Source organism: Periplaneta americana, chromosome 9, assembly GCF_040183065.1.
Source record: "Periplaneta americana isolate PAMFEO1 chromosome 9, P.americana_PAMFEO1_priV1, whole genome shotgun sequence".
NCBI classification, from domain to species: Eukaryota; Metazoa; Arthropoda; class Insecta; order Blattodea; family Blattidae; genus Periplaneta; species Periplaneta americana.
This window is the reverse complement of record NC_091125.1, coordinates 126795112-126817759: the sequence shown is the minus strand read 5'-3', so window position 1 is coordinate 126817759 and position 22648 is coordinate 126795112. Positions and strand designations below refer to the sequence as shown.

Genomic DNA, 22648 nt, shown 5'->3' with positions numbered 1-22648 from the left:
CACGGGTACGGCTAGTATAAAATATTATTATTACAACTAGTTTGTCACTGAGAAATAAGGAAAAGCTGTTAAATTGAATTTATTTGAAGCAAAGCGTTACTGGATTATGCAATAAGGTAAGCGATGTTTGGATCCTGTGCCTCAACTCTATTCTCAATTATTATCTTAGCGTATGCGCTAGCGCTTGAAAGTGGAACTAACCGCTGGCGCACAGAGAAACAAAACACAGGAAAATTCGCTGTGTCCATTCTTTATAGTCCCCATTCGCTGTGGATACTGCCTGTCTTAGGCCTTATCCGCCCTCTTCAGGCCGGAGTGTTTTGAGTTTATAGCGAAGTTTGGTCAACTTATAGCTTCAGCAGCAGGAGTGGTTAGATTATGCTTTAGGCTTTTGTGAATACATAAACCAACCTGCTTCTTATTATCAAACCGTGCATCTTATGCCGTGAGAAGTCTTAATAAATGCATTAATAATGATTTCATGGATATATTAATAATAATAACATATACATACAAATATAAGTCGTATTATTTTCCATCAAATAAATATTCATATACAACATGAAATTCAAATCATTATCCAATATCTATTTTTAAACAGGGTTTCCCATAAACAATTTTCCTTCACTTTAGACGTATTTCTACGTTGTAGAACTTGTGATGAGATACATTATTCAAAATGCTGTATCTTGTGTTCTTCCTTTAAGTTTATTTCATAATTAAGTACAAACTCGGTAACAAAATGAAATAATTACACAAGACAAATTACTAAGTTGGCCTTCTTATGGATTCCATGAATTGTAAATTCATATCAGGTACCGGTTACAGTTACCTAGGTATTGTATCTGTTTTAAGTGTAACTAATATTACATAACAAAACTCTTATCGCATTATGCTTTTAAGGTGATATTTGTGAGCAACTTCCTATCTTCAGAATATTAAATTATTTTCTCGAAATCTGCTGAAGCTATAGAGCTGACATTTTTACAACACATGGGCACGTATCTTTTGCTTATGATGTAACAGTAGTTGCTTTGTTAATTCATTTTCTTACAAAAAATTTCCATGCGAATATTTTCAAAATTTTCAATACACTATCTTCAGTAATACGTATATATGGTATATTAGATTTACGAAAACATTCTGAAAGGCTACTAAATAAATAGGCCTATACCTGAAAATTTCACTTTTCTATACGAAAAGTTGATAAAATATTTCTTTTGAATAAAAAACACCAAACTTGTTGAAAATGAGCATTAAAATTAAAACTTACATTCTTATAATGCACTTATACTTCCAGACAAATCTAAAAATTAACATGGATACAGTTTTAATAAATTGTCTTCCTTTATCCATTGAATCAGTGCTGGCCATCCCTGAATATAGCACGACCAAGCGGCATAAACCACCTCTTTCGTCTGTGTCTTTCCTTTCCGCTGTAAAGCGCTCAGGCTCTCCTGAGCTCTAAAGCGCGCGCTTGCTCCTATGGGCATCAATTGACATGACTGACGTAAACGGATGGTGAATGTTTTTTTTTTTTTTTAATGGAACAGATACTAACTTTCATGTCAATGTTATGTTTGCAGCTTAAATAAAATTTTGCTAACGATTAAGAAAAGATCCTGGATATCAAGAGATACGGGGAATTCAAGACGTTCTGGAAGGAAAAGCCTTCATTATACCAAGAGACGTTTGTCTCCAGACTAGCCGGCCCGAGTTCGATTTCTGGCGGGGTCAGAGATTTTCGTGTAAAATTTCTATCTCGGGACTAGGAGAGGAGGCGGTACACAACTTCTAATCACTAAATTCTGCACCAGTATGCCTGGGTTAAATCCCAAATCTCTCCGCAGTAGGCCTACATGTGAAGAGAAGGCATAATTATGCCACTGTTGATAGTGGCCTTGCCTGGCGGCCCCCCCTGGTGCTATTCGACAGGAGTAGGCTACGTGCTGGCACCAGGTTTACCCTTCTCCCTTCCTCACCTTCATAATCATCCTCACCCATACCCTACACTACATTTACATGAACACTTACACATACACTCACCCTAGTATTAGAATAAAATAACAAATTAAATTATCTCTCTTTTTTAAATGTATACACTAGCAAAAATAATGTTTCCAAGACAACGATAATGACATTACAGACGTGGACAAATTAATAGCAAAATTGAAGATTTTTATAACATATTTTTACGAAATTTGACTCTTCAATTTAGACTACAGTTAACATTTCTGTCTACTGCATTGATAGAAATATGCTAAAATATCAACAGTATAATAAATTGAAAAGTCAAATTTTGTAAAAATATATAATAAAAATTGTCAATTTGCTAATAATTTGCCAACGTCTGTAATAATAAATAGCCTATAATAATGATGATAATTGTATGATTATTAATAATAATAACGCCATCGTAAAAATTAAAATTCTTACAACCAGCATCATCTTCACCACCTTATCATCATTACTACCACAATCACCATCACCAGCATCAATATTACCACAATTATTACCAGTCATCACTAGCACCTTTTTTCTAGCATTAAATCCATTTGGTCTCTTACAATTTAAATCTTTTGATTATGATCCAATTTCAAAGAGAAATATCTTGACTTCATGGTCGTATTTTCAGCATGATATTGGTTTTCCGCTTACGACAACACAAAAGAAACACAATGCAAACATATACAATTACTCCTGTGTAAAATAAATCCCTTCTTCACTGAGAATTGAAGCTAGATCCATATTATATGGGTTTTAAATTTTAAAATATCATAAGCATGTCCTAACTTCAAAGACTTACCTTTTAAAAAGACAGGACTCAAGTCGTATGTCTGAAATTTTATAATAGAAAGAAAATTTTTTAATTGTTACGTTAAGATATACTTTTAGAACTTGAGGTTACACAGAACTTCCCCCAGAAGTGGTTGATGAGTAATGACCTGTCTTTATAACACACAAGGAAAGAGTGAGAGACAGGAATTGCGTCTGAACCGTGTGAAATTTGTGTGTGTGAATTGTTCAATTCTATCACGTTGACTGCCTTGTGAGAACCGTGTGTCTCACACCAATTTTGTCCTTGTGAGACATCAATTTTCTCATAGGGAAATTTTTACTTCGAGCCGCGTGATATAGCAGCGGTTGCACAGAGCCATGTGAGTTACATGTAGATGTCGAGGCATTGGCCTGAGGGAACTGACGCTGTTCTTGGCCTTCAGCTTCCACGACCTGAAAAGGTGCTAGGGTCATGCAAATTTTGTTGGATTTTCACAACAATTTATTGGAAGAACTTACTAATAATAAAGAATACAATGACAAAACACATGCAACAAATAAAAAATTGGTAATTTATATAGTACACTAATGTACACGACCTGAAAAGGAGCTAGTGTCATGTAAAATATGTCAGATTTTCTCCGCAATTTATTGGAAGAAATTACAAGATAAAAACACACAAAAAATTAAAAGTGGTGATTTACATAGTACACTGATTTACTACGAAAAAGCAAGGAATGCAATAATGATTGTCACAGGAAATACATAAATATCTTAAATTAGATAATTTTCTCTGTGCTTCTTTTCTACCAGAAACATTACCTTTCATTTTATAGCACTCCTCACAGCGTTTTCTTTTATCAGTTTCTTCCAAGACATGGTTTTCTGGAATATTTACTTCTGGAATTTGCTCATCATTCTCAGCATTCTTCATTCCAAGCAGCTCTTCGCACAGAATTTCTTTGAATCTACTTTTCGTTACTGTAGAAAATATGATATGGACGTTCACAATTGTTGTACCGAAAATCATTTCAATTGCCAGCTTACGGTACCACTTGATACCACGTCTCAGCGACGTATTGCAGGCCTTCAGTTGATTTGATATGTCACTAAATGCTTTAGAATTATTATAGTCAATTATGACCTTGGGCTTTGTAATTTCTTTGCCATGTTTTTTGCACAGTTACTGTTTCATCTAAATATTTGCTACTGAGCATTAGGACGTCCAGTTTGTCTTTCCACTTAGAAACAATGGAACCTGTGCCACTCTCTCGCAATAATGTCTACTTTGTTCAATTGAGCATGGAATACGTCATTTGGCTTGCATTTTCGATTTTTTCGGAGAGTACTCGTCAAATGAGTATTGCGGGAAAGAAGTTTGTGAGCCAGAGTAATACTTATGTAATAATTATCCGTAAATAATATATAACCTTTTCCGAACAAATCTCCCACTAAGTTTTCCACCACACATGTAAGTAATGGTTCACTACTATTGGTTTCTTTGCCACAATATATGTATAACCACACTTTATACTCGTACATAATTTGAAAAGCTTTATTCCAAACTAGTGCCTCTTGTTTTTATATACTGTCGAAATGATAAACGCCCTGTGAAGGGGACCAATGTTTCATCCATACATATTTCCTCATCTGGTACGATAATTGCTTGATATATTGCTTTCAATTTTTCCAACAACGGAGACAATTTCCGAATCTTTGATATTTGCCCCAAATTTTCATTATCATGAAAATGCCACATGCATAGAAAAGTTGAAACCTATTGCGTGATATAAACTTTTTACATAATTGTCATAAATCTTTCTTTTTGACCGATAGTTTTCGAGTTTTGGTTATCTCACCAACCCCATCCAACTCAAAATGCCCATAAATTTCATTTCATCTAGATTGATCTCTTTTCACTGGCGCAATCTGGGTTTAGGTGCTAACAGAGGATCGTTCAATTTTGAGACGCATATCTGTTTGTTTCAGTTACCAAGATATTTATAATTTCATCGTCAATGAAAAGCAAGAAGAAATCAATGGGCATTTTGTCAGCATAGTTCTGAGAGACTTATGGATGAACTCCAACATTTTGCACTGTAATAACTTCATATTGACTTCTGATACTACTCCCCAGTTTATATTGTCAGTGTTCATGCCATTTCCATAATTTTCACCTTTGTCCCCATCAATTATATAGTCCTGTATCAATCGATGATCCAGCAGCATTACTGTCCTCAACTGGTAGACCCTGGTTCTGATGTGCTGTTCTGGAAAAAGAATAAAACCACAGATAGACTAAAAACTTGAGACTTTGTACTATATAGGGCTATACTATATAATTTTATGAAAACTATGAATATATACATTTATACAATAACTGCATATATGGTATACACCACAAATACTGACAAACTATTCGATACTTACCTTTGGGTTGTACTCTTGTACTTCTTTCTTACAAGTTGGCGGTCACTTCCTGACTCAGACGAGCTATGTGACGATGGAACCTAATTATCAGATGATCCATCACTGAAACTCGACAATCCGTCGTATAATAAATACTGATAAAATAACTTTTGTATATGTGCTTGCTCCTCTTCATATGACATATTTCGATAATGGACAATTGTCACCCGTCTCAAGAAAAAAGTGGGACACGCTAAATACACCTAACGAGAGTCCAAGAATATGAATAGTCAACTATCAGAGATTGTTTAATACTAAGATTTATTGAAAATCATCTGTCAAGTGACGTTGTATACTGGGATCGGGATAATTGAAGTAGAATGCAACTATTTTAATAAAAATGAAACTGAATCAACAAAGCCTTCTTGACCAGTAACCTTTTCAATGAAGATTCCATAGTTGGCACAACTGATACCAAGACAAGAGCTAATAATAACACACTACTGCCATCTACTAGCGTAATATTTATAATGTTGAGATGGTACAAATTTGAAGACAGTTTTGTATTTTCGTAAGTCAATATATTATTGTATTGGAGTACTTCGTTACTTGTAATCTTTATATACTTTCTTCTAATCGTGTTAGTTAGTTAAATCCCACTCGAGTTTTGATTTTCTCTAGATAAATCAAAACCTCTAGTGAGATTACTGTTGATAATAGAATAAGCATTGTTTTGAAATTATAAAGACTACTTTTAGTAACAATCGGTTTCGAACTCGTGTATTTGTGCCCCCATTGCATCAGCTTATGATGCTGAATCTTGTACAATAAAATATTTTATTGAAGCTTCTGATCTGTATATATTTGTGTCGGTTAATTTCAAGGGAATAAATGATAAGTTAATTTCTAACCCAATTCATGCCCGTAATCACGAATTAAATTAATTGTCGAATACGCTTTTCTCTTCACGCTCTTACGTTTGCCCAATCAAATTTAGAATTAGAATTATTTATTAGGGTGAAGTTAAGGTCATTAGGCCTTGTCTTCCACTTCATCATAAATCAACCAGAGGTAGAAAGTCATTCGTACAGCATATTAAAATTACCATATTCAATGTCTTTAGCTATGAAACATGTTACAGAGCTATTAATGATGTAACATAGTACAATTTGAAAGCTTAGGCTACTTGCAATGTAAAACATACAATAATACATAAAAATAACGTGCAGACAGTTAGCGAAACAATATTGTACATAAGAACAAACCTTAATCTAATTCCTTAAGGGACAAATGAAAGTATTCAATTAATATGTAGCACTAACTTACTACAAAATTGAGGAGCTAAGAATAACAGCGGCAGATTCCAAAGAAAATTCACTTTGAGAAAAATGACATTTTATGTTTGTTTTAAAAACTCTGCGAATTTTTAACATTAAGACTTAATTTTTTTTAGGATTTGTTACATATGTTTCTTACAGTGTACCTGAAAATTCTTGAGCCTTTGTTGTTAGTAGTTCGTCTGTTTTTCTGCTGTACCTACAAAGTACCTACCTAGGCTATATGAAAATTAAAAAAATGGGATAATAATGAGTTTTATTTATCTGTAAGTCCTTATACGTTTAATCTAGCCTATATATAATTGTAACGAAAACTTTCATTTTTACTAAATAAATCCTAAAGGAGCAATATGACTGTCAAGTAAAAGTGTTAGTGGACGCCGTCATATTGACTACAACCCCGTGAACTTGTAGTGAACGCAAACGAAAGCCCACATAGTTGGATATATGCCATTTATTCACTAAGAAAGCTTTCCTTCCCACTAACGACTAATTTTTAATGTGAAATATGAGAGCTTTGGCATATCCCAATTAATATAATACTTCACCGTGTGAAAGGTAAATGGCTGTAGTACTCAGTCATACACCTGTCTCAAAATTCGAGATCGGTTGGGATCTGCCGTCATTATTTTGAACGCCTCAATTGTGAAAACAAGTGACATCATTTAAAAATGAATTGCTATCTACGACAGATGCGGAAATAAAATTTGGAGCTCTATTATTGTATAAATTTCGCTTACAACACACCGCGCATGTGCAGTAAAAAAAAATCCTTGTATATATGTTACTTGTGGACAGTCGTATGAAATTGTTGTCTACATACAGGTGGACTCCCATCAAGACTCGTTCCAAATATTAATTCCGTATCTGTAGGATAAATGTGCCTAATTCCTTGATACCCCTAATCCTGTGATAAAATTTCAATTGACTGCCATGGAGTTGTGGTTTCTGACTTTTGAGTTTTCGAAATACCTAACAGATGCCAGGAGATGTCTTCTTTTCATTTCTATTGACTACCCGCCTTTTGAATAGAAGCAGTCGACTGCAGAAGCTTTTGTTCAGTGAAAGATGGTTGACCAGTAAGTTTTCTTTCTCTTGTGACTGCTCCTGAAGAAACATTTTATGTTTGAGGTAAGAATTAATATAGCATTATAAAAATGATACATTACTGTAGATTATAGTCAGCTGAATCAATGTGTATAATTATTTAAATATTGTGAGACAATAACAATGCTGCAAGAGCTTTCCCATTTTCGGATTTAGTTTCATATTTCTCCTTCCTAGCTCACTCGACCAGTGATGCCAACGCTAAATTGTGAAAATTAATATCTATGAAAGAAAATAGAAATACAATTTAGTAAACATCAATTGTAATAAAATAATAGGGCATATATTTAACATAAGTACTGCTGTTGTTAAGAATATAAATACTGAGAAATAATTGTGTTATAATTAAATTTATTCAAATTTAATTTTGTATTGAATTTAACTTTCAGTTTATTTTGTTAATAATATATTAATATGTAATATGTATTCCTCTAGTTACACAAGTATTTTCTATGAAATTTGTCACTTAGGTCCTTTTTCTATGTTCAAATTTTTTGCTTAATCCAAATTAAAACAATATATCATGACTTTAAAGTGTTCGTTTTCTGAGCAGTAATGAGGATTGTTTTAGTATCACGGAATTAGGATATCACTCACAGAATTAGGAAACCACTATCACGGAATTTGGATCCCTGTCACGGATTTAGGAGCCACTGCATAACAATGAAGAATCACATATTATATATCAAACTTGTGAAACTGTTGACCCTGAATATTGTAAAAACTGTAGCTAACGGTCCAAATAAAATCATTTAGGTGTTATTTGAAATTTTTAGTACAATTTTGGTATAAATATAGACTTTATTAAATATATCACGGAATTAGGCAACCTTACCCTACATCCTCAACATAAAATAACCATAAAGAATGTTTTCTTATAACAGGGGCAATAAATTAAGACAAGAAAGTCTTATCATACATATTCCGAAGTGATACAGTGTTAAAAGTTGTGTAATCAAGATGTAAAATAAACGATCTCATCAGCGGGTTGTCTGGGTCTAATGATTCTATAATTAACATATAAGGCCGTGTCTCAAAGCTCAAGTCCATACTACACACTAGTGACTAGCAACTAGGTGACTTGTACACTACACACTAGGGAGCTTTGGACATGTATGCTTGAAACATGGCCTTCTCCATAGATTAATTTCCTAAAAACCATGACATCACTGAATTAAGAAGGCAGTGTCCTAATGCAGTTTCATTATGAATTATGTGGAAAAAATAAGGACTTAATATATTACAGTAATATTTAAAACATTGTACAGAAGGTACTAACAATGTCAGTGTTCAAAGTTAACGTGTTATTCTACATTATATTTACATTATTTCACTTTCAAAGCATCATCAAATTTCATAACCCCCGTTTGCTGATGAGGTATCCATGTTTGTTTAGTGAACAAGTTAACAATCAAGCAAGCATTTTCGTTTACTAGCTACTACAGACTTGATTGCTATGCACTAAGTAGCTTTGGATCATAACTTCTGACGTCACATCCGGTTATTTAGTCAACAATCTAGTTCACTTCAGCTGAAAATGTAGCTTTGAGACACGGCCTAAGCATAAGATAATTACTCTGCCTACGTTTATAATTCAATCTAGCTACACTCCTGTCAGTCCCAAAAATGCTTGTAAGAACGCGATTATCTCGTGTACTTTTTAATGATAATTACTCTTCGTGTCTCATGCGTTCCTCCTTTCATTCATTCATTCTCTTATAACATTACTCTGTATTTATTAGATTACGTTCATTTTAGACTTTTTCCTCCCAGAATTGTCTTAAGTGCCATCAAACGGAACGGCGAAAATCCGAGTGAGACGAATGGTCAACAGGCTTGGAGGTCCCATAGACACTTTCTCTCAGCCCCAAAGTCACTTGCACGGACGAGGAATCATGATTATATAATAATAATAATAATATTAATATTATTATTATTATTATTATTATTATTAATATTACATACATACATACATACATACAGGGACATCATTTTATTTTTACTTCAATTTTTATTGTACCTGAGTTTTTGAATGTACTTCACTCCCACCTCTTCTACTAATGAAGTTCAACCGTCCTCCACACAGATCCAAAACCGCATATGCAGTCATAGTAGCCTTACCGTCATAGTACGTTCCAAAAATATGTTCGCGTTTTCCAATGACGAAAGAGCTTTCAATATTGCATCATTTTTGCACAGGTACTGTCGTCCATTTGCCTACGTCGCATTCCGGTTTTCCCCACCAGCTTCTATTCGCCCCTCTGTAAAGGCTAGTGGCTGGGCTGCCTTAGCTCTTTTCTGAGAACATTAATTTCTGTTAAGAATTAGACATCTACGTAATATTATACCCATACAACTGTTTATAATAACTTAAATAAAAGGGCCTTGTTAATAATTAACTGTCACGTGATTTCCCTCCTTTCTACGATCCTGCGACATAACCACTTGGACGGACAGTAGATAGCATGTCTGAGTAATTTTATCTTTTCGGACCGAGCAGAAGTGAAGATTGAATTTACAGAATGTAAGGTAATCTTTTACAGAGTAGGTACAGAATTTTTTCAACATGAGTTACTAGTGCGAAGGACGAAACTGGTAATTGGAATTACACACATTAGAACTGAAGCCTGTATCGAAATGAACGGCCACCATTTTGAAAAATGTGTTTAAGTATCCATGTTATGATTATTTTTCAATTTAACTTCATTCTCTATAGTGTACGCTAATGTGCTGCAGACAGTATAATATACACTGCATAATGAATACGTCCGTATGGACCTCAGATCGTGAGTAAAAACACTCATTGTTAATACTGTACTGTATTCTGATTAAACAATAACCTAATGAAAATTATGAAACTCAAAAGCGTGATATTTTATAGTTTACGTAAATGGATGAACTACTTTTCTTCCCTCCTATACCTAGTAAAGTGATTACGCCATCGAACTCCAGTTGTGGAAGGGGTTAGCAACCGTTGATCCAAAAGTATAGCCAGGTTAATATCATAAATGTTAGTAAAAATAAAATGATGTCCCTGTACATACATACATACATACATACATACATACATACATACATACATACATACATACATACATACATACATACATACATGCATACATAGGAAATATAGTGGAAATTCGACCATTTACGTCATATTTTCACTTTCTTATTCCCAATATGATGTTTGTGTGAAGAAGCTGGTAGTGTCATAGATAAGCAATAAAGCTACTACCTAAGAGTTCTTAATAACTTTGCATGTAAGGCAGGAAGTTCCTTGTATTGGGAAACACTACTAAGATTGTTTGAACTAAGTGTCTGAATATTAAAAGAAATACACAAATGTGTGAATTTTTCAGTCTTTATTTTCAAGTTTTGTGTTAATTGTTGCATACATGTTTTGGAATATAATATAACATTTAAATTATTTATATTTTGTCATTATTTTAATGTTAAATTCTCAGTATTACAAAACTTACAACTTATTCACTCCTCTCTTAGAATTTCAATTTTCGAGTGAGTTTAGGTCATAATAAATTGCAGTTTTCGCATATTTCTGTTGCTTCCAAGGTGCATTTGCAATTGGAGATTCTATCCAACCGTGAACTCCTGATAGATAATTTGCAAATGGGTTCTTCTGCAATTTTCCCGGACTATAACACAAGAGAAAATAATGAACTGAAAGATTTAATCATGCCACTATCTAGTAGTAATATGTAAAAGTGAAAGAGAGAGAGAGAGAGAGAGAGAGAGAGCGCGTGCGTGCGTGAGTGTGCCTCTAAAACTCGATACTCTTTGGCCGATACGTATCAAAGTTTGCACATTTGGTCTTCATAACTAGGGAAAAACATAGGCTAGGTACTTAAAATTGGACAAGTGGACATTAAATTATTTAAAGGGCATAAAAATGAAAAAAAAAAAAACGATCAAATATGCATTTATATAATAAACGAGTGCAATTTTATTGTCTTCTCTGATTACATTTTAAAGTGTTCTTAGAATTTATACACAAACACTATTAGTTTCTTCATTGCATCTTCAGTATTGTAAAGTTTGCAAAATTCTTGCTTTTGCTTTTTCTATATGTATAGGCCTACTTTTACTATCAGTGGTTCAGGAAGCTATTGTTGAAGTTGTCAACTCAAGATATTTCCTTCTTGGACAGTTCCTTTATAATCTGAAAACGGAGTCCGAAGTAATTTTGCTAAGCTGTAACATAAAAATAGAAGGAAATAATAATAAATTCCAGAAAATATAAATTATTTCATAAAATTATATCCGGAAATTTTAGTAATAGATTAGATAATAAAGTGAACATTTATTAACAGTGGAGACGAGTTACCGCTCATTCGTTCTTCCGGTCATCCATCCATCTGCACATCTACTTATCCGCTCATCCGTTCATCCGTTCATCTGCACATCTACGTATCCGCTCATCCGTTCATCTGCATATCTGCATATCTACTTATCCGCTCATCCGTTCATCCGTTCATCTGCACATCTACGTATCCGCTCATCCGTTCATCCGTCCATCTTCACATCTACTTATCCGCTCATTCGTTCATCCGTCCATCTGAACATCTACTTATCCGCTCATTCGTTCATCCGTTCATCTGCACATCTACTTATCCGCTCATTCGTTCATCCGTTCATCTGCACATCTACTTATCCGCTCATCCGTTCATCCGTTCATCTGCACATCTACTTATCCGCTCATTCGTTCATGCGTTCATCTGCACATCTACTTATCCGCTCATTCGTTCATCCGTTCATCTGCACATCTACTTATCCACTCATTCGTTCATCCGTTCATCTGCACATCTACTTATCCGCTCATTCGTTCATCCGTTCATCTGCACATCTACTTATCCGCTCATTCGTTCATCCGCTCATCCGTTCATCTGCACATCTACTTACCGCTCATTCGTTCATCCGCTCATCCGTTCATCTGCACATCTACTTATCCGCTCATTCGTTCATCCGCTCATCCGTTCATCTGCACATCTACTATCCGCTCATTCGTTCATCCCCTCATCCGTTCATCTGCACATCTACTTATCCGCTCATTCGTTCATCCGTTCATCTGCACATCTACTTATCCGCTCATTCGAACGAATCCGTTCATCTGCACATCTACTTATCCGCTCATCCGTTCATCTGCACATCTACTTATCCGCTCATTCGTTCATCCGCTCATCCGCTCATTCCTTCATCCGCTCATTCCTTCATCCGTTCTTCTGCACATCTACTTATCCGCTCATTCGTTCATCCGCTCATCCGTTCATCTGCACATCTACTTATCCGCTCATTCGTTCATCCGTACATCTACTTATCCGCTCACTCGAACGAATCCGTTCATCTGCACATCTACTTATCCGCTCATCCGTTCATCTGCACATTTACTTCTCCGCTCATTCGTTCATCCGTTCATCTGCACATCTACTTATCCGCTCATTCGAACGAATCCGTTCATCTGCACATCTATTTATCCGCTCATCCGTTCATCTGCACATCTACTTATCCGCTCATTCGTTCATCCGCTCATTCCTTCATCCGCTCATTCCTTCATCCGCTCATCCGTTCATCTGCACATCTACTTATCCGCTCATTCGTTCATCCGCTCATCTGCACATCTGCTCATCGCTTGTTCATTCATTCATTCATTCATTCATTCATTCATTTCATCTTTCATTCATACATTCATTCATGGTTCATGTTTCTCACACGTCCATGTTTTGGCGTTACTCTTAACTTCCTTTTACTTGTCCTGATCGGTGAAAAATTGAGCGAGGCAAGTGGCCTACATGATACAGGCTCACAGCCCAAAATTTGCCTACAAAGAGATTGCGTACCTTTTGTTTCTCCGCACTGGAATCATTGTAATAACTCCATAAAGTCGTACCTCATCATAACCACTCTCTAAACCAGGAAAACACATTCTATTTTTCTGCCTTGGTTGGAATACCATACCCTTCCCCCACATTATGCCCTTAGGGTCGATCGGGACATATTTCATTATAGTCACTCACTTAATACTCAATTGACTAAGCCCCTAAATTGAGACATTTCATCCAGCTATGATTTTTATAAGGAGCTAAATCAAAGGGATGAGTTCTTAAAGAATTGGCCGACGTACCTACATACTCTGTGACATATATCTCGGCATTTTCCTAATTAAAGCCTTCACATCCTCTTTTTTCACGTACCGCCTTTAGTAGCTACTTATGGACGAACTAACTCGATCGTCATTCGTCTAGTCCAAGAGCTTGGACCCCTAGTCTAGCGAGGATAACGACGCCCGCCTCTCACCTCTAGTTACGTCTAGGCTTTTAACATCATCGGCGACCCTACCATGCTATTAAACAACGCTGCTAATCGTACTTGCAGCATTCCTTCCCCTCATGAGAGATCTTTTACTTTAGATCTATTTTCGACCATTCATGCATAGTGTTCTGCCCAAGAGCAGGTCTTTCACTGCAAACTCAGCTTTCTCCAATCTTTTCTAGTTTTCCGCCTTCCTCTTTGTCTCCGCATATGATCCATGTTTTGGACCAATCCCCATAAAAATTCTCTTAATTTCCTTTTATGAATCGGTGACAAACGGAAAGAGCCAAGTTATGAACACGTTTGCAGCTCACACAGATTTTTCCTCACGGCCTGAAATTCCCTTGTAAGGGCGTTCGATTGCGTACTATTTAATTATTTCTCCTCCCGTCTCCCCTTTGATTGTGTCATTGTGTCATTCTCAAAGGTTTTTTATTATTGGGAAGGATGTATTCATCCCGCCTGGGGTATATTTTCTTCATCCTTAAGTTCATCGTTGCCTAACCTAAAAATTACATACCAGGAGTGAAGACCACACGTGTCAAACTCGCGGCATCTGACATATCAGTGGGGCCCCAGGTTTTTATGGGGAAACAAATGAAATGAGGCCCGAAATCAGTGTTTCTAAATTAAACATGAAATGTTGAGCAGATTAGCGATTTTGAGCTTATACGTTGGTTGGTGACAGGAAAGAAATAAAAGATACTGTGTTGTTTTTTCTCTCTCTAGCAAATAATATGTATTTCTGTAAATAAATCCCTAACACTTTAGTCATTACATAATATTATGATTTTTTTTGGGACCCACACAACATTACATTTAGATCATTTGGCCCACTTGAGATTTGCGTTTGACATCCCTGATGAAGATGCTTCACAAAATCCAAGGGATTTCATAAATCCTTATCACTTTTTATGAATATAATAAATTATCAGCAATACAATAATCATACAGTAATTATGGTAATAGAAATTGATTTATTTTAAACAAATAACGACACAGCAAATACTCACAGTGGTGTTACGAACTCAGGTTGGTCTTTTGATTCCGATGAATCTATGACGAAATCATCTGAAAAAAATTCATAGATATAGAAAGTAGGGGAGAGTCGGGTAGTATCGGACATCGGGTAATATCGGACAGTGAGTTTCTTTCATCTACCACACGATGATAGTACCTGATTGACTTGGTTACGTTTCTGTGATGTCTCATAGAGAAACGTAACCATGTCATTCAGGTACTACCATATGGTGGTAGATGAAAGAAACGCACTGTCCGATACTACCCGATGTCCGATACTACCCGAGTATCCCCTAACTGTAAAGCATTGTAGAAGCGTAAAGGGATTAATGCTCTAATTTACGGGTAATACTTGGGCTCATTACGTGGTTGGGTTTTTTCCGAGGTTTTTCCAACAGTAAGGCAAAATTCGGGTAATCTACGGCGAATTCTCGGCCTCATCTCGTTATCACCAATACCATCGACGCTAAATAACCTAGTAGTTGAAGTAGTTGATAGAGCGCCGTAAAATAACCAAGTAAAAAAATACCACAGGAGCTCTTTTATCATTTCTTTCCTTGTTATTTCCTCTTCTTGTCGTTTTTTTCAGTGGCTTCACTTCCACTGTAATACAGTAGTACTCTCCATTCTATTTACATTTCTCGCTCGCTCCATCTTACTCTTATTTAATTTGTCTTTATATTTATTTTTATATACACCTTTGTTTTTCTTTTGTTCTCCTCTTCTAATTCTCCCTTGTCCTTTTCATTATTTTCCTAATACTCGGTACCAATGTCCATCTTTCACTTCATATCTTTTCTCCCTTTACTAGCTTATTCTTTATATTATTATTCTCATCTTCCTATTCTTTCTTATGGTTATTTAAATTACCATTCATTTTATCTATCTGGAAATTCACTTTTTCCAATGTGGTTTTATATTCCGCATTTTTCTTGTGTATTCTCTCATTTATTATTTCTGTCTGCTAGTAGGCCTATTGTAAATCTGAAGTCTCATAGTGGAATATGTAACTAATCGGCGATGCATGCATTGGAGGGGGAAAGGAACTAGCCACCTTATCCCATTATCTCCTGGCCTAGTTGCCTCATGAGTGATACCTTATTGGTGTTACGAGGTTCAAACCTCTAAACAATAAGTAACAGTTGACTAAACAATAACAGTATTGTAAATTTATTACAATTCCAACATCCATTTTAATATTATCTGTAATGAATGTTATATATTTCATTGTAGATGAAGAGAAAATCTTTATTCTTCTTCAATCATAGCTTCTTTCTTTAAAGTAGAATATTCCATTTTAATAAAGATTATAATTTTTTGGTCCTACAGAATATATCTGTTATGGTAACAATTAATATTAGAGGAGAAAAATATTTCTTTACAGATTACTGTGCACATTATTGTGGAATCCCGGCTACTAAGTGACTCAATTGAGTGCGCTCCTTGTATAATGACAGTTGACTTAATAAAATGTCAACATATATGCCCAACTTGGAGTCAGGCTACAAAGGAAAAAAAAAACACTGGAGGAGAGGAGTTCGATCCGGTGCTGTGGATTGGACTTCGGTGTAGCTCAATGGTGAGAGCGCTTGGTATGTAGAACCAAAGTCCCGGGTTCGATCCCCGGCGCCGGAGCGAATTTTTCTCCTCTAATATTAATGGCTCCAACATGTCAATCGTATGCCTAGAACAAGGATTCCTCGAGCGATCTTAAACTATAGACCAACAGGGAATAGATCACTTTGTCGCTCTGTGAAGAGATGGCAGGAAAACTTTTGTAGACCAGAATAGTCCTTCTAGGACTACCACCTGTTAGGAAGATGATAATGATGATAATGCTGATTATATGTCTTTCTAAATACGTAATTTAAGTACAGGCCTACTGCATCAAATGTTTTGTTATCTGGCGTTGATGTGGTTGGTGACTGCAAGGTGATAATTGGGGAAATGATTCCGATATTCGCTACCAGAGGTCTGCATCGGACGTTTTCGCTCGAGCGCCAAGTAGTTCATAGCATAATCCGATAGGTAGCGCACATGCATGATAGGTAAAATTGTCATGAGCGATAAATCCTCGAACAGTATAAGCCGAGCTTTAGACATTCGTTCTTGTTACAGTGATGAACTGTGTAGTAACAACATAGATGTTTATCATTTCAAAACTTTGCAGTGTTTAACTAACCTTTCCATAGTACAACTACAAAACTTGCTTTAAAATGAAATATAAATGTTGTAGGTAAATGGTTTTTTTTTTCTCCACATAGGAGTGATTTTCTTTTTGCCACATCTGGTAGATGTTATTGGATGTAAATGTAATTATTATAAACGGAGAACACAATCACGATAATGCAAGAACTGTATCAAGTTTTCTAGTAATAATAATAATAATAATAATAATAATAATAATCTCTAATAATTAGTGTATCAATCTTTGCGTCTGTAACAGTTGCGCAGCAAGATTATTCGTTTTATTATATTTTCTGTGACGTTATTTCTGTACTAATATTGTTATTAATCTACTGCTATAGGCCTATCAATAATATTTTGTAAAACGTTTCTACATTGTCGCAATATATAGGCGGAACACTATGTATGGACCTATCATATTATATATGTGGTAAATCAAGTATTGAATAATTTTTAATTAGCAATAATAACTATATATCGAAGTTTTTCATACTATTTTATTTATAACTTCATGTTCCTGTTTTGGTACGTTCCATTGACTGTCCATTAAACGTTTGTCATAAACGCAGAAAATAAAGCCTAATTTTTACCATGTGAGCAAAACATATGTGTATCTTACCTGTCGCCTTCCATACAAGATAAGACTTGTCGGTGAGATGACCTTGTACTGAGCTTCTATTTATTACGAGCGTATCATGAACGATCGTATCTCACTCGAGGGTGCGACACTCGACCAAGTTCAAGCGAACGATTTAACTCCAATGCAGCACTCTGTTCGCTACTTTTGGATTATCTAACACTGTTTACAATTGAGAGAAACCTTGGCGGGGGGGGGGGGGAAAGAACCTAACCAGGTATTAGACCAAGCCAAATTGGAACTTTTACTGTACTCCTCGGTAAGGGCGGGGATATAAATATTATTGTTATTATTATAAGCATAAATTACTGGACTCATCAGTAGATTCTTCTCACTCGAGTGAGAATTTCGAACATTAGGAAACATTATTTACAAGTAAACATATTCTCTGGTCACGAGGCTAGCGTGGCTTTAGACCACACATTAAGATATTGTCGGATAAGCACAGGAAAGGCACAATGGTAACCCTGAGTGAAAAGAAGAATGTAATAATAATAATAATAATAATAATAATAATAATAATAATAATAATAATAATATACCATACTATGAATATATTACACAATTTATTTTAATACGTTTATTACCATATATGCTGTCTTCTTCCGTAGTATCGTTCTCGCTGTCATCCTTCAATTGAGCGTGGATATTTAGACCCAAACATGACATCAGGAAATACAAAAGCACTGTAAAATAAAATGATTTACTAAGTTCAAGATTAGAAATATTTGGTTTACAATTTAAGTTTATTCTTTAAAAATACAGGTTGATTCTTTTCGGAACACATAAAATAAAAAAACTGTAACATCAGAACTGCTGCTCCATGTTTTTCAGGGAGGTATAAGTATATTCTAGAGAGATGGCGGTTTTTCCCACATTATAACTCGATTTGCCACCATTGCTTACACAACTAAATTTATATCGTCTTATTCCTCCCATGTGTAACATCTCAGGGGTAGGAAGCTTTTTCAGGAACAAGGATAATCTTTGCTTTGAAATCATCAATATTCATGGATCGCCGTGAATAGTCATCATCATTCGGATGGCGTCAACTGTGGAGAATTTGGATGCTATGTAATTGACCACCATGACCTCACTAATTTGATGTCGAATGTTATTGACGACCTCTTTTCTTCAGCCGTCCCCTCGAATACCATACCCATGTTGTTTTCTTCTTGCAGCTGTGGCGTGAAAAACAAACAATGTGATCCTTTTTTGGAGATCTACAACGTATAATGCCTGAACACGTTGCATGCGGTAGAGGTAAAGTTCCAGGTGATGTTATCAATTTGTGTATGACATAGCTATCTCTACGGAGAGTCGTCCAAGATTTCTTATTGGAACTTGATATCATATTATCAGTGCAAACAAGATCAGTATTTGGCATGTTGAAGATCCACTTTCTTCAGATATGCGGTACCATAACCTCATGAATTTGTATTTCGTAGCTCTGCGGACATCATACTCGTGGTTAAAATAACTTTGACTTTTGTTACACTTTCAAATTTGCAAACAGCAATACAGATGTCGGTAGCTAGTTGCCTTTAAACGGTCTTTTGTTTATTTAGTTGTTGCTAAGTGACCATCTGATTGTTTTGTTTCTAAAAACAATGATACAAAACTCCCGTGTTTGAACTTCATATTGCAACTAAAATAACTTTAATATCTCTTTTGATATAATTTCTATAGCGATTTTAATTTATGTATTCCCTAACGGATCAGACTATATTATACCTGTAAGAGATACAAAGCCATCTTCAGATCAAATTCTGTCTTCAAATCAGTTCGAGGATGTTAGTGCCCAATACAGTGGAATATAAAGTAATCTTAAAGGTAAAGTTTATCTCGATGCATCGATCATGTATCATTTATTCTTATAAAAAAACGTAAAAACCTATCGAAAATAAATGGAATTAAGGGGTTAGGTGCAACTTCAGCAGTAACACTTTGGAAATATTAAACATTTTTTTCCTCGATTACATAAATGACGCCATAACTAAAGTTAATGATGACTTGAATTCTATATCCATATGGTCGAAAACGCACGGACTTAATTTAAATGCAAGTAAATCGCAGGCAATCTTAATACAACATCAAAGATCGAAGTGTGACAAACAAAATTTGCCACCGATAATTGTAAATAATACTACTATTCCATACAGTACGACTGTGAAGAACCTTGGTATTTATATGGATTGTCACCTGGAATGGAATGAACAAGTGAATTACACTTCCAAAAAAATATTTTCCATTATTCACTCATTAAAGCGACTGAAGAACTTTCTTCCTGATAAATTAAAATTAATCCTTGTACAAACACTCGTGATGCCACACTTTGACTACTGCGATATTATATTAAGTAACCTAAATGCAAATTTGAGCAACAGGCTACAACGTGTGCATAATGCGTGCGTCCGTTATATTTGTAATATTCGTAAGTATAATCATATTTCCCCGTCTTTCCAAACTCTGTCTTGGCTAAGGCTAAGCGATCGATGAGCCCTGCATTCTCTTGTTCTCTTATTTCAAATTCTGCGCACCGCTACCCCAATCTATTTGGCTTCTCGTTTTCAAAATTTATCCGCATATCATCAGCTAAGTACAAGATCTCATTATAACAATTTACTCATTATACCCTACCACAAGACATCTTTATATTCTTCATCCTATACAGTTTCAGTTGCTAGAAATTGGAACTCGCTTCCGAGTGATATAAGGGGTTGTTGGACAATAGCTTCATTTAGGTCAAAATTACATAAATTCTTACTTAACAGATGAATTGCTGATTAATATTTGTTACTTATAATGAAACTAACATCTGTCCATTCTTATTATTATTATTATCTTTAATTTCTCTAAATAAATTTACAAAACCTCTAATGGCAATTACATTAATATTCTCATTATAGAAATAGAAATATATATATTCTCTCTGTAACATAGTCCTAGTAAGCTTATATTAAATTAATTTTCATTATTTTCCTAGCTATCTCAAATATTAAATTAATTATAATTCATTGAATTAAATTAGCTCATAAATTAAGTTACTACTTTACCTTATAGATTTATCTAAATTTAAATAAATGTGTAGTGAAGATTATTGCTGGAGAACCTTTTAAGTGTAGTGAAAATATTTGTAATTTAAATTTATGTATTGTATTGATTAAGGCTGGTTGAGTGGAAGAGAAGGCCTTATGGCCTTAACTCTGCCAGCGAAAATAAAACATTATTATTATTATTATTATTATTATTATTATTATTATTATTATCTTGTACGATAATAGTTTTGTCTGTGTTTAATATGCTACCAAGTAAAATCCTATATAAATCTGTATATCTGTGTGTCAACATCATCAAATCCTTACCAGAATGCAAGAACTAGATACCTCAGTTTTTTACACGGAAAAGAGAAAAAAAAAATAAAGTTACACTGCCTGAATGAATACTGGTAACAATAGAACACTAGTAATTTTCCTATAATTTTGGAAAAATTAACTAGCACGTTAATACCTGATCGTGCCTCGGATCAGTGCTTAGTCATTCCAAATTGAAGTTTTAAAATTTGTGATACATTTAAATTGTAAGTTTACCTAGTGATGTGTTATTCATGTTATACTCTTTATACCGTTTTCTTCTTTTTGAATTCGTTTCAGTTTCCTCCTTATGGAAGTAGCATCAGGGAGTTATGTCAAGGCGCTGAAGTATTTTTTCTGAAATTATAAACAGAAGATTTATCAAAATAAATATTTTTTGAATTCACGTTGTTATGAAAACCATTTGATACGAAACCCAACGAAAACTACTGCCTTGGAATTCCCTTAAATACAGGTTAAATTTTTTTTAGATGATATAGTAGCAGAAATAAGACTTCGCTGGTTTGGACATAAGAACATTCATACAAATAGATTCCAAGAAAAATAATGGAGCGGGAAATAGGAAGAGTGCGTTGGATGGGAAGAGCGGAAGAGAAGTGGATGGCTGGAGGTCCAGTGAAGTGAAAATTTTAATTTTAATTATATTAGGTTATTTTACGACGCTGTATCAATATCTAGGTTATTTAGCGTCTGAATGATATGAAGCTGATAATGCCGGTGAAATGAGTCCGCGGTCCAGCACCGAAAGTTACCCAGCATTTGCTCGTATTGAGTTGAGGGAAAACCCCGGAAAAAGCCTCAACCAGGTAACTTTCCCCGACCGGGATTCGAACCCGTGCCACCTGGTTTCGCAGCCAGACGCGCTGACCGTTATTCCACTGAAGTGGAAAGGAAGAGGATACTTATAATATAAAGTTTTGGAGATATGAAACTAATAATTCTGGGTAAGGGCAACTGTGCTACTGTGGAGAATTCTTAGTAAAATTATTAGTGTTGCTATTGTTATTGTTATTAATATTATTATTCAACGCTGTTTGTTTATGGGGATGTTGTGAATAGTTAGGAGAAAACCCACAAACGATTAGGGGAAACACAGGAATATTACTTGAAGCAAGTAAGGAGATAAGTTTGGAAGTAAACCTCAAAAAAACAAAGTATATGATTATGTCTTGTGACCATAACATAGTACAAAATGTGAATATAAAAATTGAAAATTTATTCTTCTAAAACATGAAAAAATTCTAGTGCCTATGAGCAAGAGTAACAAATATAAATTACACTCGAGAAGAAATTAAGCGCAGAATAAAAATGGAAATTCCTGTTATTATTCCGTTGAGAAGCTTTTTTCATCCAGTCTGCTCTCAAAATTGCTGAAAGTTAGAATTTATAAAACAGTTATATTACCGGTTGTTCAGTATGGTTGTGAAACTTAGACTCTCACTTTGAGAGAGGAACAGAGGTTAAGAGTGTTTGGG

At 34.9% G+C, this 22648-nt stretch overlaps 1 protein-coding gene across 2 annotated transcripts in view; it reads right to left on the bottom strand.

Annotated features, from left to right (window-relative positions):
• Nucleotides 1-10978: 10978 nt before the first annotated feature.
• Nucleotides 10979-22648, bottom strand: part of LOC138706460 (uncharacterized) — a 35735-nt gene continuing 24065 nt past the window's right edge. Inside the window, exons 4-7 of one of the 2 annotated variants that reach the window (XM_069835785.1) lie at nt 21390-21509; nt 18387-18485; nt 14969-15026; nt 10979-11284 (exon numbers count right to left, since the gene is read on the bottom strand). In XM_069835785.1, coding sequence (XP_069691886.1) covers nt 11137-11284; nt 14969-15026; nt 18387-18485; nt 21390-21408 — 324 coding nt within the window. In that variant the 5' untranslated portion in view covers nt 21409-21509 and the 3' untranslated portion in view covers nt 10979-11136. Of the gene's footprint in view, nt 11285-11564; nt 11841-14968; nt 15027-18386; nt 18486-21389; nt 21510-22648 lie in introns of those variants that run through there. The other variant, XM_069835787.1, reaches the window with a different exon arrangement.